The sequence below is a fragment of the Drosophila novamexicana genome, unplaced genomic scaffold (assembly GCF_003285875.2).
Source record: "Drosophila novamexicana strain 15010-1031.04,08,12 unplaced genomic scaffold, DnovRS2.1 tig00000485-arrow-pilon, whole genome shotgun sequence".
In the NCBI taxonomy this organism is placed as follows: domain Eukaryota; kingdom Metazoa; phylum Arthropoda; class Insecta; order Diptera; family Drosophilidae; genus Drosophila; species Drosophila novamexicana.
This window is the reverse complement of record NW_020824808.1, coordinates 3,044,484-3,068,023: the sequence shown is the minus strand read 5'-3', so window position 1 is coordinate 3,068,023 and position 23,540 is coordinate 3,044,484. Positions and strand designations below refer to the sequence as shown.

At 40.0% G+C, this 23,540-nt stretch overlaps 2 protein-coding genes across 2 annotated transcripts; both read left to right on the top strand.

The window, feature by feature from the left end:
• The first annotated feature begins 148 nt into the window (after positions 1-148).
• LOC115761310 (UNC93-like protein MFSD11) lies at positions 149-6,904 on the top strand. The gene is made up of 4 exons (XM_030703040.1): positions 149-235; positions 5,047-5,216; positions 5,278-5,735; positions 5,800-6,904. The coding sequence occupies exons 1-4, from the start codon at positions 149-151 to the stop codon at positions 6,384-6,386; spliced, it is 1,302 nt and encodes a 433-aa protein (XP_030558900.1). The 3' UTR covers positions 6,387-6,904.
• Positions 6,905-7,202: 298 nt separating this feature from the next.
• LOC115761786 lies at positions 7,203-23,476 on the top strand. Its single transcript, XM_030703720.1, has 11 exons — positions 7,203-7,583; positions 12,840-13,062; positions 18,494-18,762; positions 18,796-18,945; positions 19,016-19,239; positions 19,301-19,530; positions 20,239-20,406; positions 20,507-20,591; positions 20,653-20,734; positions 20,788-21,371; positions 21,665-23,476. Exons 2-11 carry the CDS (start codon positions 12,864-12,866, stop codon positions 21,795-21,797), a joined length of 2,124 nt encoding a protein of 707 aa, XP_030559580.1. The 5' UTR covers positions 7,203-7,583; positions 12,840-12,863; the 3' UTR covers positions 21,798-23,476.
• Positions 23,477-23,540: the final 64 nt, after the last annotated feature.

Below are 23,540 nucleotides of genomic sequence, written 5' to 3'. Positions count from 1 at the left end.
GCCGTCGCCGTCGCCTCCTCCGTAACTCAGCCGTCGTCTTGCTTGTGACGTCAAATGCTGCGCGTCTGATATGCACAATATAAACAAATAAATAAAACTACACGAAATTTTGCTAATCAAGACAAAAATAAAATAAAAATAAGACAAAATGGAGATGAAATTCGTAATGATAATAATACTTGGCTTTGGTTTTATGTTTGTTTTTACTGCATTTCAAACAATGTGTAATATTGAGGTAAGTTCTGAGTGTGCGTCCGGGCTTTTGTGTGTATGCGTGGGCGTTGTTGACAATCCCTGCGCCAGAGCGCTATTTTCGTCCTTGTCCTTGCCAATAGACGTTGTAGTAGCCTTGGCATACGTGGCGTCGTCTTGTGTCAGTTATTGCCAGCCAACCCCACACACACACACACACACACACACGGACCAAAAGCACATATTAGCTGCTGCACACAAAGAAAGCGATTCATTCAATTACCATTTGAGTAAATTACACTGATTTCTGCCTGTATCAACTAATAGACTAGGTTGTTGTATATCGTATTTCTAATCAATTCTAAGACGCTGTTTGCTTAAGCTGCGGCTCGTTATTATAATACGATAATATTTCATGACTGATAACGCAACATTTCGCAAGCCGCTAAATTATCATTCATTCGCTCACATATCTATAAATACATTTATTTAATGCAATTGGAGACTGGCTTGCATTCAATTGACGAGCTCAAAAGTCAACTTCCATTGCGAGTCAACTCCCTTTGTCAAAGGGCAGATGTCACTTAACTGGCGGCGAGAGATGCTTCTCACACTGTAAACGCGCTGACATTGATAGGCCTTTGTGGTCCGATAACAAGTTAACGCCCACACAAATGAAGCTTGTGTTATGGTGTATGCCTTTGTATTTGCTTATTCCCTACTGTCATTATAGTAATTACAAACATTTAATGTTTTTTATGGCTGCATATATGTAGCTTCATTACGGCGTCCATTCACTTGTTGGCTTACATAGCGGTTTATTCAGGCTTTTGTCCGGATTCTGTTAACAGTGTTAAGATGAAGGTCGCTCGCTGTGTATACATATACATATGCATATATATAAACTGCGCTGTTATTTGAAATGCTTTGCAAATGTTTGCAACATTTTGTCATTACATATGTAACGCCTACAGCGTATGCAGTATTATGTTGCTTTACATTTTGAACCTGTTAATATGGGAATATTTTATAAACATTCATTAATAAAGAATTCTTTGTATAGTTTTGTTATTAAAATAAGCGATTTTTAACTGTTTCCGGAAAATGTTTAGCCAAAACAAGTGTATTTTTAGGTCGGCGCGTCGAAATAACGTGTTATTTCAATCGTCTTTTTTTTGTTGAAATTCCGGTTTTTTGTTTTGTATGCTAAGCACTTTTTTATCGCATGCCTTTTGGAAAGCGATCTGAAACGGAATAACTCACTGCAGTAAGTGTTTTGTATTGAACATTTACTCATCATAATTATGTTCTGTTAGGGTACGCAGTTCATTGAACCGTTTGCAAAAACCGTTATGGTAAAGCTTTAAATTGGAACCTGTGAGGTTTTTTTTTTTGAATCTTCAACGGGTTTGTTTGACAGTTACCAAGCTTTAATTAATGAGCAGAGTATTGTGTAAATATATCGCATACATGTAACTCTCACTTTTGTGGCAACGTGTACATTGTGCAATTTGCCCTCCAGTTGATTCGTTTGTTGTTTTCTTTTTATATTGTTAAACAATTTACTACGCTCCACATCGAAGTGAGTTGGAATTCCAAGCAGGGCGTGCACCAAACACCGCTTACAAAACTTATAGAGGAATAAAAACGATCGATCGACCAGTCGTAGCCAATACGTACAGTGTATATACTATATCTGTGTGGCCCATTAGAGCGCAATTTTGGTGCAAAAGGCCTTGGCAAACGGCGCAATCTATCCATAGGCACGCTAGTACATTTACTACGGAGTTATCCACTGACCCAAAAATAAATTTAGATAACTGCAACTACTATGCATATATACAAGAAAATGCGTAAATGCTCTTAAAAGTGTATTAACATACATATGTATAATCGATGTAAGCAAACTGTTAACAACATTTACAACTGCCTAACATTCAATTACAATGTATGTATGTATGTGCGCACATGTCAGTGGGAAATTAAAAAGGAATTTGTAACTGTAGACATATTTAATTTAATTTTAGTTAGTTTGTCAGCCTGGTCATAACTGCTAACTTTCCACATGATTGCGCAATCAAATACAAAATATTGTTCACAATATAGGTTGCAAGCAACTGTCTGTGTGTGTGTGTGTGTGTGCGCGCGCTAACGCATCAAAGTCAACTCTTTCAATGTCATTGCAAATGCAAGTTCGCCACACACACACACACTCACGCAGCATACATGCACAGGCTCAAGGCCAGACTGACCAGCGTATGCATTTGGTTAACATGCAAACAGAAATACTAACAGCGCATACACTTACAAAATATAGCAAAAGTGTTGCTAAACGACGCAAAACTGCGCCTGTCCCATTGGCTGAGCATAATAACCGTTAGGCGCCAACTGCAACGTCATTACTCAACCCAAAAAAGTGGGTGCGCCATAGACGAGCCCACCAGGACCCCCGCCCACTTGCTGCCCCCCTCATTGTAGTTGTCTACAATAAAAACTAACCAATGAAACTAGTTTCAGCATTTTTTTGCAGGCCTTCTTTTTGGCGCCACATTCGTATTGTTTAAAAGTTGTCGCACCAGTTGATATTTGCGTAACATGCGCATAACTCTTTATATCAGATCTCGGAGGCAGCAGCAGCTTTTAATTCCGGCTGCGGGTTTGCAGTCCTTACTGTTGTTTACAGTTTGGGCCATTGACTTTCGCATGACTGCACACATACATGCGTACATTCGCATGTTAAGGCCTTCTTTTTTTAAGACTTTTGTCTCTCATGTAGTATTTGCACAAAACTTGACCCACTTTGGCAAGTGCAACTCTTTTTTATTTTTTTTATTTCATTTTAATGTTCTTTGTGTGCTTCAGTGTCGCCATTGAGCTGATTATAGCTCTAGTTCTCTTATCAGTCCATTGTTGTTGCACGCATTGAAGACTTTGTAGTGGTATTTATGATTACATAAAGCTTATACGTATACGTATGTGTGTGTGTGTGTGTGTGTAGGTGCAAGTCTTATGGATCTGTTGAGGCCCTGATAACAGCGATTTATAATTTGGAAAGCCGCAATTAATAGGTTTCTGCCTAATAAATACTCTTTTTCGCCAAAAGATAAGACGTTTTATTTTTCATTAACGGCAATTAAAAGTGTTAGAATTGGTTTTAGCATCACTTTTTTTTGGAGTGCCGACTGTTAAATACCCTGGCAAATGTGCTGTTAGATCTTGATAAGCGTGTTCGTTCGCTTATGAAATGCATCAAAATTTTAAAGCTCACCTTATGAAAATATGAAATGTATTAAATTGCTAACTACGTTACGATACGTTGCTTCGGCTTCGTTTAAAGCCTGCGTGCTGATAAATTCCTGCATTCACAATAAAACATTATACTTTCACTTTCCCCACTGTCATTGACTTTTTGCACACGATGCGCCAATCTCGCGAGGGGGCCAGCTGAGAGATCAACATAGTGCCTAGTTCTAGATAATACCCGCTGACAACTTGACTTCTTAATGGGCACAAGGACTGGTGCGTAATGAATGCCAATCGTATTGGTGTCAGAGTCAAGTAGACGATAACGATATCATTTCGTTTTTAAACTTTCAGACAAAATCCTTCGGCTTGAGCGTGGAAAATTTTTTGCCCAGACAAAACACGTTTCGTCTAAGTCTGTGGCACGTAATTTTCCATAAATATTAATTAATTCGTATGCAAAATGTGGCTGCGGAGCAGCCATGCAAGAATTTTCAGCTGCAGCTGTCATTGCACTTGAATTTGGCCGTAAAACCTGTTTAAAGCTGATTTGTCAATTGACTTAAGTTATGTTTATATACACATCAAGATCTATATATACAGCTCTGTAGTTGACAAACTCAGCTGCAGGCGTCATCTAGACAAAAGCCGTGCCCAAATGGAAACAACGCCCACCACATCCGCATCCGCATCCGCATAGGAAACGCTTAAACTGGCAGTTTCAGCTAGTCTAACCCTGAGCAGTCGAAACGTGCTTAGTATTCAAGTGAAACATTTAAAAATTATATTGTATTTGTATAACCTGAAAATAGGTGAACAAAAAGGGCGGGTATATTGGTTCTAGCAGCACTATAAAGTATAAATTTATTCTTGAGCAGGACAATTAGTAACACGAAAATTAAAATGGAAGCTCCTGGGAATCAAAGTTCTTCTTAATTCGATAAGTCGCCTAACTTAACTTAACCGAAGATTGATATATATATCGACTATCAACCTCTTTCTAAGTATATGATACTATTCTTTTTGATATCATCTCCCATTACTATAATACTTCTTGATATCATCTCATGAATACAAGCTTTACAGTTGTATATAGCCTTCAATTTTGGTATATTTCCACATTTAAATGATAACTTTAAGCTTCAAAAGCTTTATGGCAATCGGACATGAATCTTAGGAGTTATTGTAGAATACATTCTTCAAAGTGTGTGATAAAGGGAAAAAGGGCTTATTTATATTTGTTGTTAAACTGATTTTAGGGTATCGTATAGTCAGTCACTGTTGACTAAATAAACTTTTTGTATGTGTATGTGTGGATATAAGTGGGCGCGAATATACCTATAATGCAAAGCTGGTTGCAGGGTATCTTCTAGTCGGTCATTCATGACTAAATAAGTCGTTTGTATATGTATGTGCGGATATAGGTTAGACTGAATATACATACATTATATAATGGCAGGGTATCTGCTAGTCGTTCATGCTTGACTAAATAACTTACTTGTTAGTCACTTTTACTCAGAACACGTTTATTGTATTAGCGGGACACGTTTCGATTCGACAAATTATTTCGCATAATATTATAATTAATTAAATATTTTATTTACCACGCAGAAAACCATATTGGACAGCATATCGCAGGAGGATGACAGCTTCAAAGGCGATGGCTACACCAGCCTGGCCATACTCTATCTGTTCTTTTCACTCTCCAATTGGCTGGCGCCATCCTTCATATCCTTTACGGGACCGCGCGTGGCAATGGTTGTGGGCGCGTCCACCTACACGTGAGTGCCTGTCACATTTGTATATTGATAGCATTAAACAGCCTTATGTTACCTTCTGCAGGCTCTTCATGATCACATTCCTATTCCCGTCGACGGCGCTGCTGTATGTGGCCAGCGCTGTGCTGGGTCTGGGCGCCTCGATCACCTGGACGGGCCAGGGCACCTATTTGGCGCGCTGCAGCAATGCGGAGACGATTTCACGCAATTCGGGCATCTTTTGGGCCCTGCTGCAGTGCAGCATGTTCTTTGGCAATCTGTTTGTCTACTATCAGTTCCAGGACAAGACGCACATCGATAAGGAGACGCGTAATCTGGTCATTGGAGTGCTCACTGGTGTGGCCATATTGGGCATTGTGTTTTTGGCCGCGCTGCGCTTCATGGCCAGCAATGCGGAGCAGGATAATGAGCTGGAGCAGCAGCACACGGGCTGTGGCCAGGCGCTGTATGCTCTTAAGCTGGCCGGCAAACTGTTCTGCACCAAGAGAATGCTGCTGCTCAGCTTGGCCTTCTTCTATACAGGTGTGTTGCGATTAGCTAACTTGTTGTCTGTTTAGCCTTTAACTTGATTTTTGTGGGATTTTAGGTCTGGAGCTGTCGTTCTTCAGCGGCGTGTTTGGTTCGTCCATTGGCTTTACCTCGAAAATCGCCTCAACGCCCAAGGAAATTGTTGGCCTGGTGGGCATTTGCATTGGCGTCGGCGAGGTGTTTGGCGGCGGCTTCTTTGGCATTTTGGCCTCGAAGACGACACGCTTTGGACGCGATCCGATTGTTATTGCCGGCTATGTGCTGCACATGGCTGCCTATTTGATGACATTCCTCAACTTGCCCAACAGCGCACCGTTTACGGATACCACCGATATATCTTACTTGGATCCACCCAGCGCCACCATGGCTCTAGTCTGTGCCTTTCTGCTGGGTCTGGGCGACGCCTGCTTCAACACCCAGGTCTACTCCATGCTGGGCGGCGAATTTGTCAACAATCCTGTGGGCGCCTTTGCGCTATTCAAGTTCACACAATCCGTGGCGGCGGCCATCAGTTTCTTTTACTCCTCGCACTTTGGTCTGTACGTCCAGCTGGCCATTCTGGTGGCCACCGGCACCATTGGCACAGTCGCTTTTGTTATTGTTGAATGGAGCTTTAAGCGGGAGCATCGCGAGATGGAGAAGTAGATTAGTTCGTCGCTTGCAGACTAGTTTAATTCGTAATAAATTTAATGCTGTTTGTATGTTAGATTAGTACTTGTATTTAAATTGAGATTGCTTAGGGTAATGCACGCTTTTGTGTGTAGATATATATATATATATGTGCATACATATGTGTCCTATGTACCTGTGTATGCATATATGTTCATTGTTTGTTAAAAACCCTTCGTGCGTGCATTTGCGCGCGCGCCGGCGTCTTCCTATACATATGCAATAATAGTTAATTGTTGATCGCTAATGTTGCTATATGTATGAATGTTTGTATTTTAATGTTGAACATTCAAAACGTACTCATAATTGTAGTTGTAATTGTTTTTTATATAAATTTATAAATATATATATATATGTATGTGTATGTGTATGTATTTGTTTATCTATGTTAATTTATTTGAAGCACAAAAGTAAACGTGCAATTGTAAATTTATATTGTCTACAATTACAAATGCAGCGCGCAGTTTGCATATGCACTGCGAGCATTAAATATACACGTATTTGACGAGACAAGACTTGTTGTTTTTCTTTAAATAAAAGCCTATTTGAAATCTACGTATTTCAAATGAACTGGCCAAGAATATGCTATTTCTTATCTTCTAAATATCTCAGACTTCAAATTTTAACGAAATTGCGCCACAATAACAAGCGTTTTCCAGCACTGGCCACAGTTGGCTTCGTCAAGTTGTTGTTTAGTTTATTTTTTAGACTCATTTCGTGCCATTCCGTTGCGTCGTTCAGTTTCTGTTTCATTTTGTCGTTTCACCGTAGTTGTCGGGCAACACTTGTCGAGGTCGGACGTGCTGTATATTTTGTCGCTGCGTAGAACTGTTGGGCACGCATTGAGGGTGTTTGTGTTAATAATTGCGAATAAAACTACTGTATAGTTGGCGGAAGCAACAAAAACAACTGCCGCAAAATCCATTGAACAAATTCGATAATCAAAACGTGTAGAATTTTAAGTTGACGCTGTATCTATGTGTGTTCGTTGTGCAAAGTAGAAATGGCAAAAGCAAAAGTAGCCAGCAAATGTGTTTGTGTGTGTGCGTGTGTTATTTTATAGCTATTAACGGCGGCAAATTAGCATTAAATCATTAAGCACTGCTTATAAAATACTTGAAGCGGCACAGGCTAAAGTACAACTGCACATCGATTCGGCTCCGATTGCAACGCGTAGGTAACTTTAATAATTAGCAATATTGTAAATGTAGGTGTGTGTGTGTGTGAATAAACATGTGTGTGTGTTCGAAAACCTTGAGAAATTTGTTTGGTATGTGAACCAAGTGCCAGCATAAAAACAAAAGCATTTCCAATTCATGCAGGCGCAACAGCAGCAGCTGCCTCAGCTGACAGCAGCAGCAGCGGCAGTAGCAGAGACGCGGCAGAATCGCTACGCCTACGCCAGCGACGACGTCATCTGAACGCATTTCGCTTTTCATTTTCTGTTTGTCGTCTGCCGTTGAACAGAACGTTGTGGAGGGGGGAGAGTCGCACAAATAACGCGATAGTTGTCTCTTCTACCAGAGCAATGTGTGTCCCATGTGACCGCTGTCTTTGTCTATGTGTGTGTGTGTGTATGTAGCTGCTCCTTGTGCGCTTTGGCTTGGTCATCGCTGCTTTTACGTATTCCGTCTCCGTCTCTGTATGCGTTAGTGTCTGTCTCTGTTTCTCCTTTCATTCATTTTCTTCAGTTTATTGAATGCTCTACGCTTGGGTCAACAAACCAAATGACTGCAACTTCATCTTTGTTTGTGTTGGTGTTGATGTTTGTCTCTCTTCTATTTAGCCATTGATCGCGTCCGGTGATTTGATCAACGTCGCAGTCGCTGTCGTTGTCGCCGCCGGCTATTTCACTTCACTTTGCTTTGTTTTTATTGGTGTCATTAAAAGTTGTTGTTTGGGAAAGGTCAATCACAAACATACACACACCAAGAGAGATTTGTGTTGTCCCTGGACCATTAGAAAAAAACCGGTTCTTCTTTATACCCTGTTCGAAAAGTTAAACAAGGCATATTGGTTGTAGAATATAACGGACTAAAACTGGATAAAAATTGGTCAGTTAAAGGAGTTTGACCAAGGGGGTTATCTATTAGAAGAGCTTTAATTTTATAAGCCACAGTTTTAAGAGCCTAGTATAACAGTTTTAGAGGCACGAAGCAAACTGTTTTCCAATTGCATACATCTGTTTTTACACAGGGAATAGAGTATGGCGCAGTTGGTATCTTCCAGTTCTAACGCTTTATATATTTTTTTTACTTTTTTGTGGATGCCACAGACTTTTTGCACGTTCAAACTTCATTATCTTTTGGGGTTTGTTTTTTTTCCCAGCAGTGAAATTCATCTTCATCTGCTTTTCTTTGGCGAAATGCCCTTTTTTCTTGGCAACGTGTCAATAGCCTAGAACTTGAGCGAAAATAAAAAGCAACACCAAAATAGGTTTTTGCCAGTAATGAATGTGTTTTTGTTGTTGTTTCGGTTCGGCTCTCACCTTGCGGCAAACTAATCAGGGCCAACTCAAGAACCAAACAAAAACAAACCAAAACTAAACAAACGTCAAGCTCGAAAGCGTTTTTTCTTGTTTTTTGTGTCATTGGTGTTAATTTGGTTAGAGGCGTCATAACACCTCGAGTCTGACTTACAGTGCCTTAATTTATTAGCCTGTTAAGTGCGCTGGCGAGATTAGATTTGCTAAGGGAAAAGCAAGTTGTCGACTGTGACATACCCAAGAATGTTAGTGTTAATATTACATTAACATTACCAATAATATTAACATTAACGTTTACATTACTGTGCAAGCTCATGTGTTAACATTATTGTTTATGGTAATGTTAATCGTAAGTCGAATGTTACTGTAAAGCTTCTGTAACGAACTTTGCAGAAATATGCTAGTAACATTGCAACATTCGCGAATAGCTCTGTTAATGAACAGATGACAAATCCGTCTGTTTCAACCATATTTCATTTTCTGATTTTGTGAGCAGTCTTAAACGAAATATACTGACTATTTCATTTCTAATTTAAAAGCACTGCAGTAACTTCCTAATTTATTATAGCTTATAGTTGCAATCTATTAGATCACCATACATACTAGACCTGCTTATACAGTAGTGCCACCCACTTATCATCAAGAGGTATTTAAAATTTTTGCGCTATCGCTAATTTAATTAATCATCAGATGCCAATGTTGAGGTTGTTGTTGTTGTTGTTGCTGCGCCTTTCGCTGAGCTCAGCAGCAAAGAAAAGCAAAAACTTAATTCACTTTCAACTTAAAGTTGACTAGTGAAGTGGCAAGGCCTTTTGCCGGCACGTTAATAAAAAATGGCAACAATAACAAGCCCATTCGCGGCAAAGTCAACTTTTTCGCTCGTTAGCGCTTGTGTAGATACAGCCACAGATACAGACAATATAATTGTATATGCATGTATCTTGGAGATACTTGTTGTACTTAACGTCTCTTTCTCTCTCTCGTACACTTTCTTGTTAGTTTTTAATTTGTTTTCGCCTTGCATAGATTTTGGCATTGGCATCCCCACACACAGCAAAGGCATCTTTGTATCTGAGTATCTTTATATCTCTGCATCTTTATCTGTGTAACGAGCGTGGCGAATGCAAAGCGTCGTTTGTCTTTCGTTGCGCCCAGTTTGGCGCTTTGATAAGTTTAGGACCAAACTAGTTTTGTTTTTTTTTTTTTTTTTTGGCACTTTCAAGATATACAATTGCACGCGCGTACGTATCCAAAAGATACATATGTATCTTGCACTTTGTTGCCGCATAATTGCCGCTAGCGAAGCGTTAAAGCATAGCAGCGCTCTGTTAATTCTGTTACAGAACCGAACCCAACTAGCAATGCACATGTTAATTTCTTTACAGCTAACGGCCTGGCAATTATGCTGTCATAAATGAAAGAAGACGCTTCCACATTAAAACAAGCCAACCATTCCAGTTTGTGGCCGTCTCTCTTAATGGCATGCAAATGTTTCTGGCCAACAACTTTCTCAGACATTAAGACACATTGTAAAAACACACGTTGCACTTAAACCCATTAGACTAATGATGCAGTCCCAGGTGCACATAAAAAAGCTACACACTTACAATAGCTTAACAGTTAACAGCCGACCTAATGTTATCCAGATCAGCCAGAAGGGTTGTTTCTTTAGAAACTTTCCAACTTAAGCCTCGAAATATGCGAATTGCTTGAAATACCCTTTGCGCCTTGAATTGCAACTTATCTAAAACTGATCTAAGTAAAAGAAGGAGGAGGATACGAATTCAGCACTCATGTATGAACCTGTCGTTTTCTTAGCTAAAGGCCAGAGTGTGCCTTTTTACACAAAAATTAGGTTGATGTTTGCATTAGGAGCCCTGCAAATTTCTGTACAAAATGGCAAACGGTGCATTCAAGCATTCGTTTTGACCAACTTGCTCGAACGAATATAACTAAGTTTCCTGTTCCCATTTACTCGCACCGGATGCGTACTTAGACTACGAACATTAACAAGTAGGCTTTTGAAATGATTGACTCCATAGGACTGTGAAATGATTATAAAAAGGGAAGCAAGGCTCAACGAGTAGAAACTGAAGTGAACACAATTACAACAATGTTTCGTTTGTATTTCAAAGCAGAGCCAAAATACTTGCAAGCAGCCGGATGATTCGAAGGACTGTTCGCTTTGCTTTGTGCATTTGCTACTTGCTTTGTTGTGCTCGTTAGATTTTAGCTTTTATTTTGTGTAACTCGTTGCTGAACGAAATCGATTTGGATTTTGCATTTAGTTTTGTTCGTGTGAACTAAAATGTTTGCTATCAAACGAAGACGTCTTTAGGGCATTTCATGTATTAGTAGAAGCATCTAGCTTGTATATACACATATCATAAAAATGTTTAGCACATTAACTTGGTCACATCTACAAATTTTCCGAACTTGCACATCAGAGATTTTACTTGTGTTGCTTTAAGGTCTACATATTCAGTATTCCCAGGCTTAAAGTTTTTACCCAAATCGTTTTGCCAGCCCTGAACTAATTTTAAGGCTGCAAATCGGCTCTACACAAATTTATTTTTAACTTCAAATCTATCCCAACATATTTGTTAATTGCCAATTTTGTGTAGACTTAACATTTAGCCTGCGACTTCTTTCATTTGTCAGTAGAACAGGCAATTTATTTGGGAATTATATTATAGTATCATTAGAATTTCAGAAATAAGCGAAAACCAAGTTTTAAGCCAAGTTCTGGCTGCCAGATGTGGGAAATGAGGGTCACGAACCGTACCTAAAGGCCTTTGTTTAGCTTTAACAGGCCTGGCCTAGAGAAAACTTCACTTAATATCATTTATTTGAACTCGAATAACACCCAAGTTGATTAAAAGTTGAAAAACCTAGCTTGGGCTAGTTGGGTAAATTTCTTCTTGCCTCCCAACCGCTAAAATTTGTGTGTTGCAGCTGCATGGAAGCCCACAAAATGCAAATTGCAAGCGGCATACAAGTACTTCATTATCTTAAGATCACAACATGTGTGTTGAGTGTGTGCACTCCGCTTGCCCCTTGCCCCTTGCCCCTTAACTCTGCCCGTAAATGGTCAGTTGTCTGTCTCCTGGTTACCAAAACTTGACAATATGTTTACACTCGCGCACTTCACGCTTTGCATTTCGATAAAAGTGCTGTTGTTTACATTTCATCAATAAAATGTTTGTGCAGCACCACGGCTACACAAACATCCAGCAACAACAACACGCAAGATAAAGCTAAAGAAAAATAGAAAATAGACAGGTGTTTTCTGGCATTGGCATACGTAAACTGACGTTTTCTTTCTGCCAGTTTTGCTATTTGATCATTGTCTCTGTGTTCATTCTTACCCTCAGCTATAACAAAGTATCTCTTTAGCTATCAGAATTTGTTATACCCTGTAGTTATCGTGGGGTTTGACAGACTGTCTTTATGGTGGCCAACAGGCTAAGGAGGTCTTATTGGAATCATATCAAATGTATGCTAGAAAATCTCTAATAAGAAATACGTATATTCTGAGAAGACAAACAAATTCAAAATCTACTCCTGCTTTTTTCAAATTGATAACTATGACGCTTGCAATTCGCAACTGGTTAAAGCTTCGCATGAGGAGAGAGAAGAAAAAAAGCGCAGCCGCTGCCCGAGTTCTTTATTTCAGTTTATCTCTATGTTATTACAAATTCATGTTGTTGCTCTCAGTACAGAGTATCGTTTAGTCAAGCAGCCTAGACTCCAGAACATTTACTAGTTACCCTGCTGTTTGGCAAGTTTTTCATGGTCGAATGCCAACATGTTGCGAAGCGACAGACATGCCTTGAAATGAAGACGAACCAAACGCAGACATTGAATGGAACTTTTGTTAAATAACAATACAAACAAATTCTCGTCATTTGCTTACTATTTTCATTTGTTTTTTTTTTTTGCAGGCGAGCGACTCGTTTTGCATAGAAATGACAACCACAACGCAGATGGAGTTCAACACCAATGGCAACGGGAACGGCAACGGCAGCGCCGTAACCACAATGGCAACTGCAACCAACACCAACTCCAACTCCGGCAGAGCCAGCCCAGAGCTGGCCAAAGCCCATCCCGTGTCCAAGAGTCCAGGCGCCGTGGGCGCGGGCGCGGGCGTGGCAAGCACACAAAGAGGTGAGCACTTGGCTGCGCTCGAGCGGCGTTCGGGCCAACGAAAAATGCTTAAAAATACAAAAATAAAAACTCTGCAGCTAAATGCTGTTAATTTTCCAACACACTTCTGTTGGCATCGGCACGCGATGTGCCACAGTTCCATCTTGGCCAAAAGCTAGTTGAGACCAATGTCTGAGCTGGCCACAATGACAATTGTCGCACGCAATTTCCGCTGACAAACAAACATAACAGGCAGCTGTTAAAATAATTTGTCAATGGGCCGAAACGCCCACATTTAGCTATGTATCCGAAACTGTATATACATAGAAATTGGAGTTGACAACAGCTTTCTAAGTGGAGCTCTTCATAAATAGCGCGAGTTTTTTGTTACATTCCATAAAATAACTCATTAATAATGCCTCAAATTAGAAGTACTTGGGCATATATGACGGACTTTTGAGAAACCCTAACAGCAAGTGTGGAGAAACGGTTGTGTGCAACTATTTTGTTTGCCTCAAACTCATTTTCAAAGTTCTTTATACAATTTTTTTTGGTTTTGCTAGCTTTGTCGCCTTTTTGTTGCTTATAATTCTCATGTGGTTATAGCTTCGGACTGATGAGAAGGCCTTGCAAGCCTGAAGTCAATAGCAAAGTTGGCAAATTCTAGAAACGGACGGTACTTGAAAGAGCTACACAGACAACTTGAACACCCTGGGTGCTTGTAATTTGTTGCTGTTGACCATTGACAGTTACGTTAAACGGTTAAGTTAATATTAAGTAGGTCCCTAATATGATTTTGTCATAGGTATTTCACACCTTACGAATAGTTGAGGCCTTGGTGGAAATGGAGGTCAAGGATTTGGCGGACTTTGGGCTCAAACTCATATACAAGGATATTTATAAATATTCATGTGAGACAAGTTTCACACTTTTCGCAAAATCCGGTCACTTAGATCGAAAATGCGCGTTGGAGTTTTTATTTCGCCTTCATGATTTTCTCCACGAGATTAAAATAGGCAAAACCCGTTGATTCTTACTTTTTGGTTCTTTATTCGATGGAAAAATGCATTTTCCATAATCTAAAATACATAATTCAAGAAAATTTAAATTTTAAACGGGCGAAAAATGGGTAGAATTCCCGACGGGAAGGCCGCAAAATAGCATCTAGTGTAAAATACATGTTGACATAATTGAGAATTTCTGATTGATTGAAAGAGTCAAGTCAAAAACTGAAGCTAAGCGACTTGGACCGGGCAAAGCCGGTAAATATTAGCCAATAGTCTAAATAATCATTCTGAAGCTTCATAAATTGTAACGTAATATTATTGCATTTTTTAGAATCGAACCAATTGCCTTTAGAACTAATTTTGTTTATGATAATAATTGACTCTTTCGTGTGAAATTCCATACGCACATCTCCATCATTTTTTTGATTTATCTGAAAATCTTTTGTAGCTTACATAGTTCAGATACATGCAGATATCTCGAAATATTTTATGGCTTACGTACTTGAAGCAAACACAAATGAAAGAATGTGCTTATCTTTTGTGCTTGCTTCTTGCTTATATTTATATTTATCTTAATTATTCATGCCATTTGTTTAATAGTTTATATAACATTAAACTCTTGCAGATAGTTTTACATATGTAACAAATTGTGTTGCCTTTTTTGCGGCTTGCAGTTGCCTCGATCAGAGAACTACATCTTAGCATTAGTATACTGTGTATCTTGTATACTGTTTTAGCTAAATATTAACGAGAGTAGTTAATGTTCATCATTTCTAAAAATGACAATTCTTTCCATTCCTTTACCCAGAACCTTTTGAAGGAGTATACCCCGACCCCTATTAAGTAAATATTATATATATGCTTGATCAGCATCAATAGCCGAGTCGAACTATAACTATATCCGCCAGTCCGTATGTATGTATGCAACGATCTCAGACCTATTCGAGCTAGAGACTTGAATTTACAAAAAGTTTCTTTCCGATAAGCGATAAGTTACCCGTCCCGAAGCAATCGATAAAAATCAATATCGAATTTCTGTTGTTTTAAGCAAATCTCTTTGGTTTTAAGAGCTAGACTCACCAAATTTGACATATTGCTTACAGTATAGCACATACAGATGAAGTATCTTGCAAATTTTGAACTTTCCCCAAATATATCTCATTGAGATTTGGCTTAAGAAGGTCCAGGGTATTCCCTAATCGGACACGCCCGACTTACGCACGCTTAGTTTTTATTGTTATGCGAGTATAAAGCATTTCCCTTTTATCTCTCAACTGCAACTCTTGAGACTTTTGATTTATAATTTATATAATTTACTTGAATTCCAACTAACTCTTTCTTTCTTATAGCTATACAATCTCAGATGAGTATTTGCATAAAAGTTTTCCCATGCCCTCAGCTGTCTGTGCTATCTATTCCAGCTCGATTTGCATATATTTTTTCGATTCTCATTCATCGTTTCTCTAGTTTTCTTGATATTTCCTTTTCAATTTCTTTAACGCATTTGATGGTTATTTAGCCCTTCCCCCTTTACGAAACACGCTGTACATTTCTCAAGGCTTTTCATAATTGCAAATTTGTTGTGCAACATTCAAAAACTAAACAAATTATACAAAGTTGTGTCAGTCGAAAGTTCCCCCAGCCAGACGTTAATTTGTGATTTGTGTGTGATTAGTTGGGCCCCCGGAGCATCTGCTTTCCGTTGCAATTAGAAAGGCCTGCATCATATTGGTTCCACGGCGTGCCAGGTGGCGACACTCTTCACGTCCCCAACTCGTCGACGTGTGTGTACAGCTGCGTGTGTGTGTGTGTGTGTGTGCAAGTTCACGGTCAGTGATTGATTTAATTTCAATTGGGGGCTATTATGAAATCTATACACGCGATCTGACATTGAAATTGGGTAACTGATGCGAATGCGATTCGAATTGGGAACAATGTATTAAATGCTTGCTAATTAAGCCCGAGCTGGGCTGGAGGTGGGCGCAGTAGGCTTTACTGTAGCAGTAGCAGTAGCAGCTAATGATTATATTCAGGGGCGGAAGCTTACAATGAGAACTGCGCACATGCAACACATATAACATCATGAATTGTTTGAGAAATAACGTTAGATCCGATAAAAATAACATAGACTATTCTAAACATTGTTTATAATAATGCTAGTGAGCATATCCTATACAATGTACTTATATCTATACTGTGTGGAGCCTGCAAGCTGGTTCAAACCCAGCTCCAGTTTTATGTTTGACATTAAACCGAACCTAAACACAGATGAGTTAGATTATACTTGAACCGAATTAAGTTTGAGTCGAACCATATTTTTTGAAAAAAATATGTGGCTCAAATCAATTTTTTTAGATATGAAATATGATTAAATTTATATTCTATTTAACATAGTAAAACATAACTTATTATTATTATTACTACTATTACTTCTATTATTAATAACAAAAATATTTATAAAAATAATAATGAGCATATAATAACATTAAAAATAATAATAATAATTACAATAAAAGTAATGATAATAACAATAATAATAATAATAATAACAATAATAATAATAATAATAATAATAATAATAATAATAATAGTAATAATGACAATAATAATAATAATATTGATAAAATTAATAATAAGATTCAAACTAACGTATTTTTTAATATAATAACACTAATATCAGTGATAATAATAATAATACCTTTAATACTATTAACTATATTAATTTAATGAGCAAATAATAATGAAAGTAATATTTAATATTTTCAAGTTTCCATTGAAGATTTGTGATATTTTGCCGACAGCTTTCCGTTTCCTGCTTTCGAACAGTAGAACTCTAATGAGTTTTTAAGAAATGCGTTTGCAGTGTGAGCTCTGGACTTGAAACAGAGGCTCTGGCTCTAAATTTAGGATTCGCTCGAACCACAGACATGTGCATGTATTGTGTGTGTCTGTGTGTATGCGTGTGCCTGTCTTGGCAAATGTATTGTTTTCGAAGCATATATCATTAGCTGACTTGGCTAGCCACCACCATTTATGTATGTAGCCCGTATGCGCGCCTTAATTCCTGGCTGCTCCTTGTGCTTGCCACATCCGCTTTAATAACTCGCTCACATGCTATTTATAGGACCCTCATGGCCACCCTGCGCCAAAAACGTGCACGCCCCTCGCCATGATCGCAACTACAACCACAAGAACAACAGCAACAACTAACGAGGGCAGCTCTCTGCGAGACTTTTGCTAAATTTAAACGGACTGTGTAAGCCCCCGGGGGAACGCATCGGAGTCGCCAGCGAACGTCGGCTTGCGCATGTGGCTGGAATGCGGGGCATATGACTCCCATGGAGTCATGGTCTATTCAATTATGCATTGGATTGCCATTGAAGGCAGCTGCTCTCCGCGTCCCGCCCACATGTTTCTGCATACAATTACCGGTTTGCGAATGAAACTCTAACGTTGACAAAGCCAAGGAGAAAACGCTGGCGCTCAAATTCCCAACGAATTCAAATATTTAGCTAACTGAAACCAAAACAAAAACAGAAAACTGAGCAACAACAAAAATACGAGTAAAAGTACTATAATCAATAGCTGCTCGAACAGGAGATACCCTCTAGCTAGCATGTGCCTATTTATTCGACCGCAAAATTGCATTTTTGAATAACTTTTGCGTTTACTGTGCGATGATAAACATTAAGCGCTCAAATATATCAATATAATGAAGTTTTATGAAGAAAAAGACATCTCCAACCACATAAAGTATTCTCGATCAGCGGCAATAGCCGAGTTGATATAGCCCATCTGTCTGTTTAAGTGCGAGATAGTCTTTTCGCATAGGAATAAGCCGGTTCGGAAAACTAAACAAACTAGTTTCCATAAAAACGATCAGAAAATTATGATATTGTTTGAAATTATATATGACCCAAATCCTATCAATATCACACTAGCTTATTATATAGCAGAATAGGAAGTATCAAAAGTCATGTACTTATCGAAGATAAATTGTAGAAATAAGGAGTTTGATAGTTATCGATTTGAAAGTAGTTATTGAGACTACTACGCCTTGCTAACCATTTTCGATAAGTGCAGGGTATATAGAGACCAAAAAGCGAATATCAATGCGAGCGAAAACTCGTTTTGAGAATGCGCAACGCGACATTTTTGTGGGCTGAAATAATCCAAAGCGGGCATTCAGAGAGCTTTTAAGCCTGGCTAGCAGCCAATTGGGCTCTGAGTCATTTGTGTTTTCGCAATGCGCCAGTGCAGTCTGTGATTGATAATTGTTGACTGTAATTAAAAGCCAAATAGAAAAAGGCTAAAGGTGAACAACGCAACTGAATATGGATTCCCAAGCGGCCTGTGCTGTCGTTTTGACCCGGTTCAATTAAATCACCCAATCAATAGCAAGCGTAACTAATCGATTGATTTGCTTTTTCATTTTCTGCGCTCAGCTGTGGATGCCACCAAACGCAAGAAACTGAAATCACGCAGTGCCGCAACAGCAACATCAGCAGCGGCAGCAGCAGCAGCAGCTGCAACGGGCACAGCAACAACATCCAACGGCAAAAACAAAAGCAGCAGCAGCAATGGTAGCGCACGCGAGCAATATGCCAAGGATCATTTAGATGCTTGGCTGGAGAATTGCCTGCGGGATGCGACAAATGCGCAATTGTCCTCGTCATCGGAATTCTTGGATTTTAATCCAGCAGCAGCAGCAGCAGCTGGCAAAACGCTGGCAGCTGCAGCGGCACAGCAGCAACAACAGCAACAACAGCAGCAACAGCAACTTCAGCAGCAGCAACAACAACAACAACAGCAGCAGCAGCAGCAATTTCTTATGCGTTCGCAGTCGCAACCTTTTGGTATGGGCGCTGCCACGCCCTTTAGCCTGGGCATACAACGCGTGAGTGTTGGCCATTAAGGCCTGTGACTGTTTGTGGTCAAAATAGTTAACTGTTTCTCTTATTGCCTAGCACTCCCAGCCGCTTAGCTATCGCTATCCCATGCTCTTTCCGCAACAGCCCAATGGCTACGGGCTGGGCTTTGGCCTGCCGCTGCCTGGCGATGGTGGGCAGGATTTTACCAGCCTGCCGCCGCTGGTCAATATGATGGGCGGATTTGGCGCCAGTCCGGAGCATGACCAGAACTCCACCGATGTCCTAGATGGCAGCGGCAGCAATCCGAACATTAGTCGCGGGTAAAACAATTATCCAATATCCAATTGGGAACGACATTAATTACATTAACTGTTCTTGCAGCTTTCGCTTTAGTGATCCCTGCCTGCTAAATCCCTCGGACAATGATTCCAAGCTAAGCGGTCAGAATACGCCGGACTGTCGCAATGGCAATGGCGCCCCTGGCGCGGGCATTGGCAATGGCAATGGCGACTTGGAGCACCAGAATAAATTCTTTGCCGCGCTAATGGAACAGATTAACATATTGCACGAAACGAATTCCAAAATTTGTCGCAATTTGCACGAGACGAAAGGTGCGTGCGTCGCCAAAAAGAATTTCCAATTGTAGCCTGTACCCATTGAAAATGATTCAGGAAAGGGTATATTGCAGTTGTGCAACAAGAAGCAGGCCGCAGCTCCGAGCGCAAACTGTATACTATAGATCAATGCCAATAGCCGAATCGACTTGACCATGTCCGTCTGTCTGTAAATTTGAAAGGAAGATAATGAAACTTGATTAGCAAACAAGTTATTCATACAAGAACCCACTTTTCGACCGATCGGGATCACAGATGTCCCAATCTATGCGTTAAATATTTCATGTCAAAATTATAAAGCCCTCTTCAGAGGCATAAAAGCAGCTCCAGCTGCATTTTCGAGCTGGGTACAGGGTATATCCTAGTCGGGCGCCCTCGATTAGAGCTCTTCTATTGTTTTATCCTTACATTGTACATACATTGGAAGACAGTCTGTAAATTCGTTGAATAATTATTCAATAATTCTGTATACTCTATCCTATTTGTAAAGTCCTTTGGCTCTCTTTACCTGTTCTTGCTGTTGTTGTTGAAATTGTAATTATTGAAGATTTTAAAAGTTTCTGTATATACACGCTGTTCTGAATTATGTATTTTGTATGCATTTATTTTTGTTCGTATTTGTTGTGTATTTTCGTTTACCTTTGTTTCGCCCATCTATCTCTTACACACACTGCACACTACGTAAATACACACACACACACCCAGTCGATATCGAAGCTTTGAAGCACGCTCCCAATGGCCAGCCCTGGGCTGGTGGCGGGGGCATGCGGCACCGTAGAGATAGCTTGAGCGGATTAAGCACACAAAGTCAGCCCTTGGTATTTGGCGGCGGATTCGGTGGCACTCACAGTCCAGCGCCCACCTTTCATTCAGGTATATATTATACACACACACAAACCTACATATACAGGCCACTTCCTACACACCTGCCCAAGCTGCTTCGTATTAATCCGAGTTCTTGGCTATCTTTTAGGCGCCTACACGCCTGGCATGATGACGGATGTTGTGCGCGAGGTCAAAGAGGCGGCGCGTGTGCGCGAGGATGCGCTGATTAATCGGTAAGTCGTCAGATCGCTCAAGTCCTCAGCAAATACTTACAATCCGAATTTCCCTACACAGCGTCAAGTCCATGGTGGAGGAGCGCCAGTGGTCCATGAGTGAGGGCAACGTGCGCATACTGCGTGACATAGATGAGCTAAAGGTATGTCCACATTGAGTTTTGTCAAACTGATTACTGCACCGCCCATTTTTCAGTCCCATGTGATGCAGCTGCGCGTCGAGCGCAAGGAGACGAACAAGCGGGTGTCCCATCTCGAGGCGGAGAACAAATATTTGCGCCAGGCCTTGGCCAGCTTATTCAATCAACGGCAGGCGTATCACGACATTATATACGAGAACGAACGCGCACGTGCCGCACGTGGCAAGGCACCATTTGGGTTTCCCAATGGCGGCGCTCGACGCGCACACTCCCTGAATCTGCACTATGGCACTGTGCATCAGGCGCCGGCGCAGCCCACACAGCTGCTGGATGAGGATGATGAGGTGCAGCTGGAGGACGAGGATAATGAGGAGCTGGTGTTGAGTGCGGCGGGCAACAAGCGACTGTCCAGCTCCAGCAATGAATCTCGCAGCAATGGCCTGGCCACGCCCACAGCAAAACAGCCGCAGGCTCAGCCAGTGCAAAGTCCGCCCAAATTTGCATCGATAACGGAGCAGTTAGCGTCGACGCCCACGCCCCCGCCGCCGCTGCTGCCGCGCAAAAAGGAGCATGCCCAACTGAAGCGCGAACTCAGCGAAGCGACCAGCGCACGTAAGGAGGCCAATCAGCGTATCATAGCGTGGGTGTAGTCTATGCTCTATATGGTTCTTTTACTTATCTGTATATGTACAAGCTGTTATTCCATTAACCCGACCTTTCAATCGCACCATCTCATTTCGCATGCATGCACCGCTTTGATGCCGCACCAATAACCTATTTCGCATCATGTTTAGCGTCTCCGGTGACTAAACACAACAAAACTCACTTACAGTATTTTTTTTTTGCATTTCTGCTCTTCTCGTTCTACCTTTCTGTCTTGCGCGGAAAAAAAAACAAAAACAAATACCTGCTGTTTCGATCAACTGCTTTTAGACTCGAAAAATTGGTTAAAGACCTAAGCGCCCAGGTGGCCAGCCAGCCGAATTGGAATCCAGGTGTGACGCCGAGCACCGCTGCCACGGCCAACAGACTCAGCCTCGCCGGCGGACCCATTACGGACTTATAGTTCTAGCTAACCGGCTGCGGCGATGATAACGCGCCCGGCACCAGACAACACAAGACAGCAGCCGGCTTGCGTGTGACACACTTATAGCAGGCACCAAATCTTTGGGGCGACCGGCAACAGCGGCGACTGCACACATTTCGTTTCAAAATTATTTATAGATCACTGACCTATGCATAAAAGAAAACAACAACAACAACCACAACAAAAAACCATGTTTAATACACACATAAGCCAAAAGATCATGTTAAGTATACGACATGTTGATCGTATTCCAAAGGCAAAATCCCCCAATCCAGCATTTTATAATTGTGTCCCAAATCCTCAGGCCGCACAAAACATCTGTTGAGTCCACACAATTTGTAACTAAAACAATATAGTAACTACACTTACCTACAACTATTAACTTTGTAACTAATAGCGAGAATCGTGTACCTATATAGACATACATATATACTTGATAACAAGCGAACAAACATCAAAATCTATTAAGATCTAATTGTTTTGTTAAGGGATGCAATCTTTACACTTTACACATACGTACGTTCATCAATGTTGTTGTGCAGTGTATTAGTATTAATCAATATTTTTTAATAACTTACATTAAACAGATTTAGGTGCCATTTGATATAAACAACCAGTACATGTTTTATTTAACTACGCCCAGGTCTGGAATTGCTTTTACATACATTCTTATTTATACATAAACATGTTTGTAAATTGTAAAAAATAATTCACATACGCCTGCACGATTATATTATGGCCATCTATAAGTAGACGGAAGACAGAATTTTACTTGTAGATATACATTACTAAAAGATCCAAAGTAGAGAGGGGCTTGGAGTAAAGGCAGGAGAAAAAAAGAGAATGTTGAGAATTGAGAAAGAAAAAGAGTATAGTTGAGAAAATTAAAGTGAGAGAAAGCCCAGCGATAAAGCTTATAAAATTGCCAAAACAAACTGTCAATAACACTTATAATCAACGCATGAAAACCTACAAGTCCTACATAAATTAATGAGAATCGCAAAGTAGGGCAACAAATTAAAAAATATTTTTCTAATTTTATGCACATCGGGTGGGATAGTTAAAAATTGCAGATAAATTTGTTTAATACAGGACATACATAGGTACATACAAACATGCATAACATTCACATGTTTATGTTCACACATACATGTATACCTATTTACATACACACATGGATGTATATACTGGCTTAGTTTCACAAACCATTCAAAACAGATCAAATTTTGTTGTAATAAATCATGCCATAATTGACAAAAGTTGCGAAATATAAAATTCCCGGATCCATAACATATACCCTTTCTTTTGGAGTTCTCGTAACTTTATGAAAACTTAGACGATATTCATGCTTAATTCTGCACATTATTTTATTTAATTCTGGAAACTACAATTTTCGGATTCGTTTGTTAAAAGCAGAATAAAAAGACGGTAATTCTAGTTTAATCATACATATGTTACATACATATATGTGCATTTATTGAGAACATTTCGTCAGATAAACACATTCATACATAGGAATAAAGTAAAACTAATAAAATGAATTAAACGTGGGCTCCTCCATTGCAGCCCCAGCCCTTGCACGCGATTAACTCAGAGATAGAACTGATGACGCCTCCAGTAGCCAGTTTCGTGACCGAATGGTCAAATCAAGGCTTATAACGCATCTAAATAAATACACAAGTTCAGATTATAAGCCAAGTTATTGGAATAAGTATGTGAAGT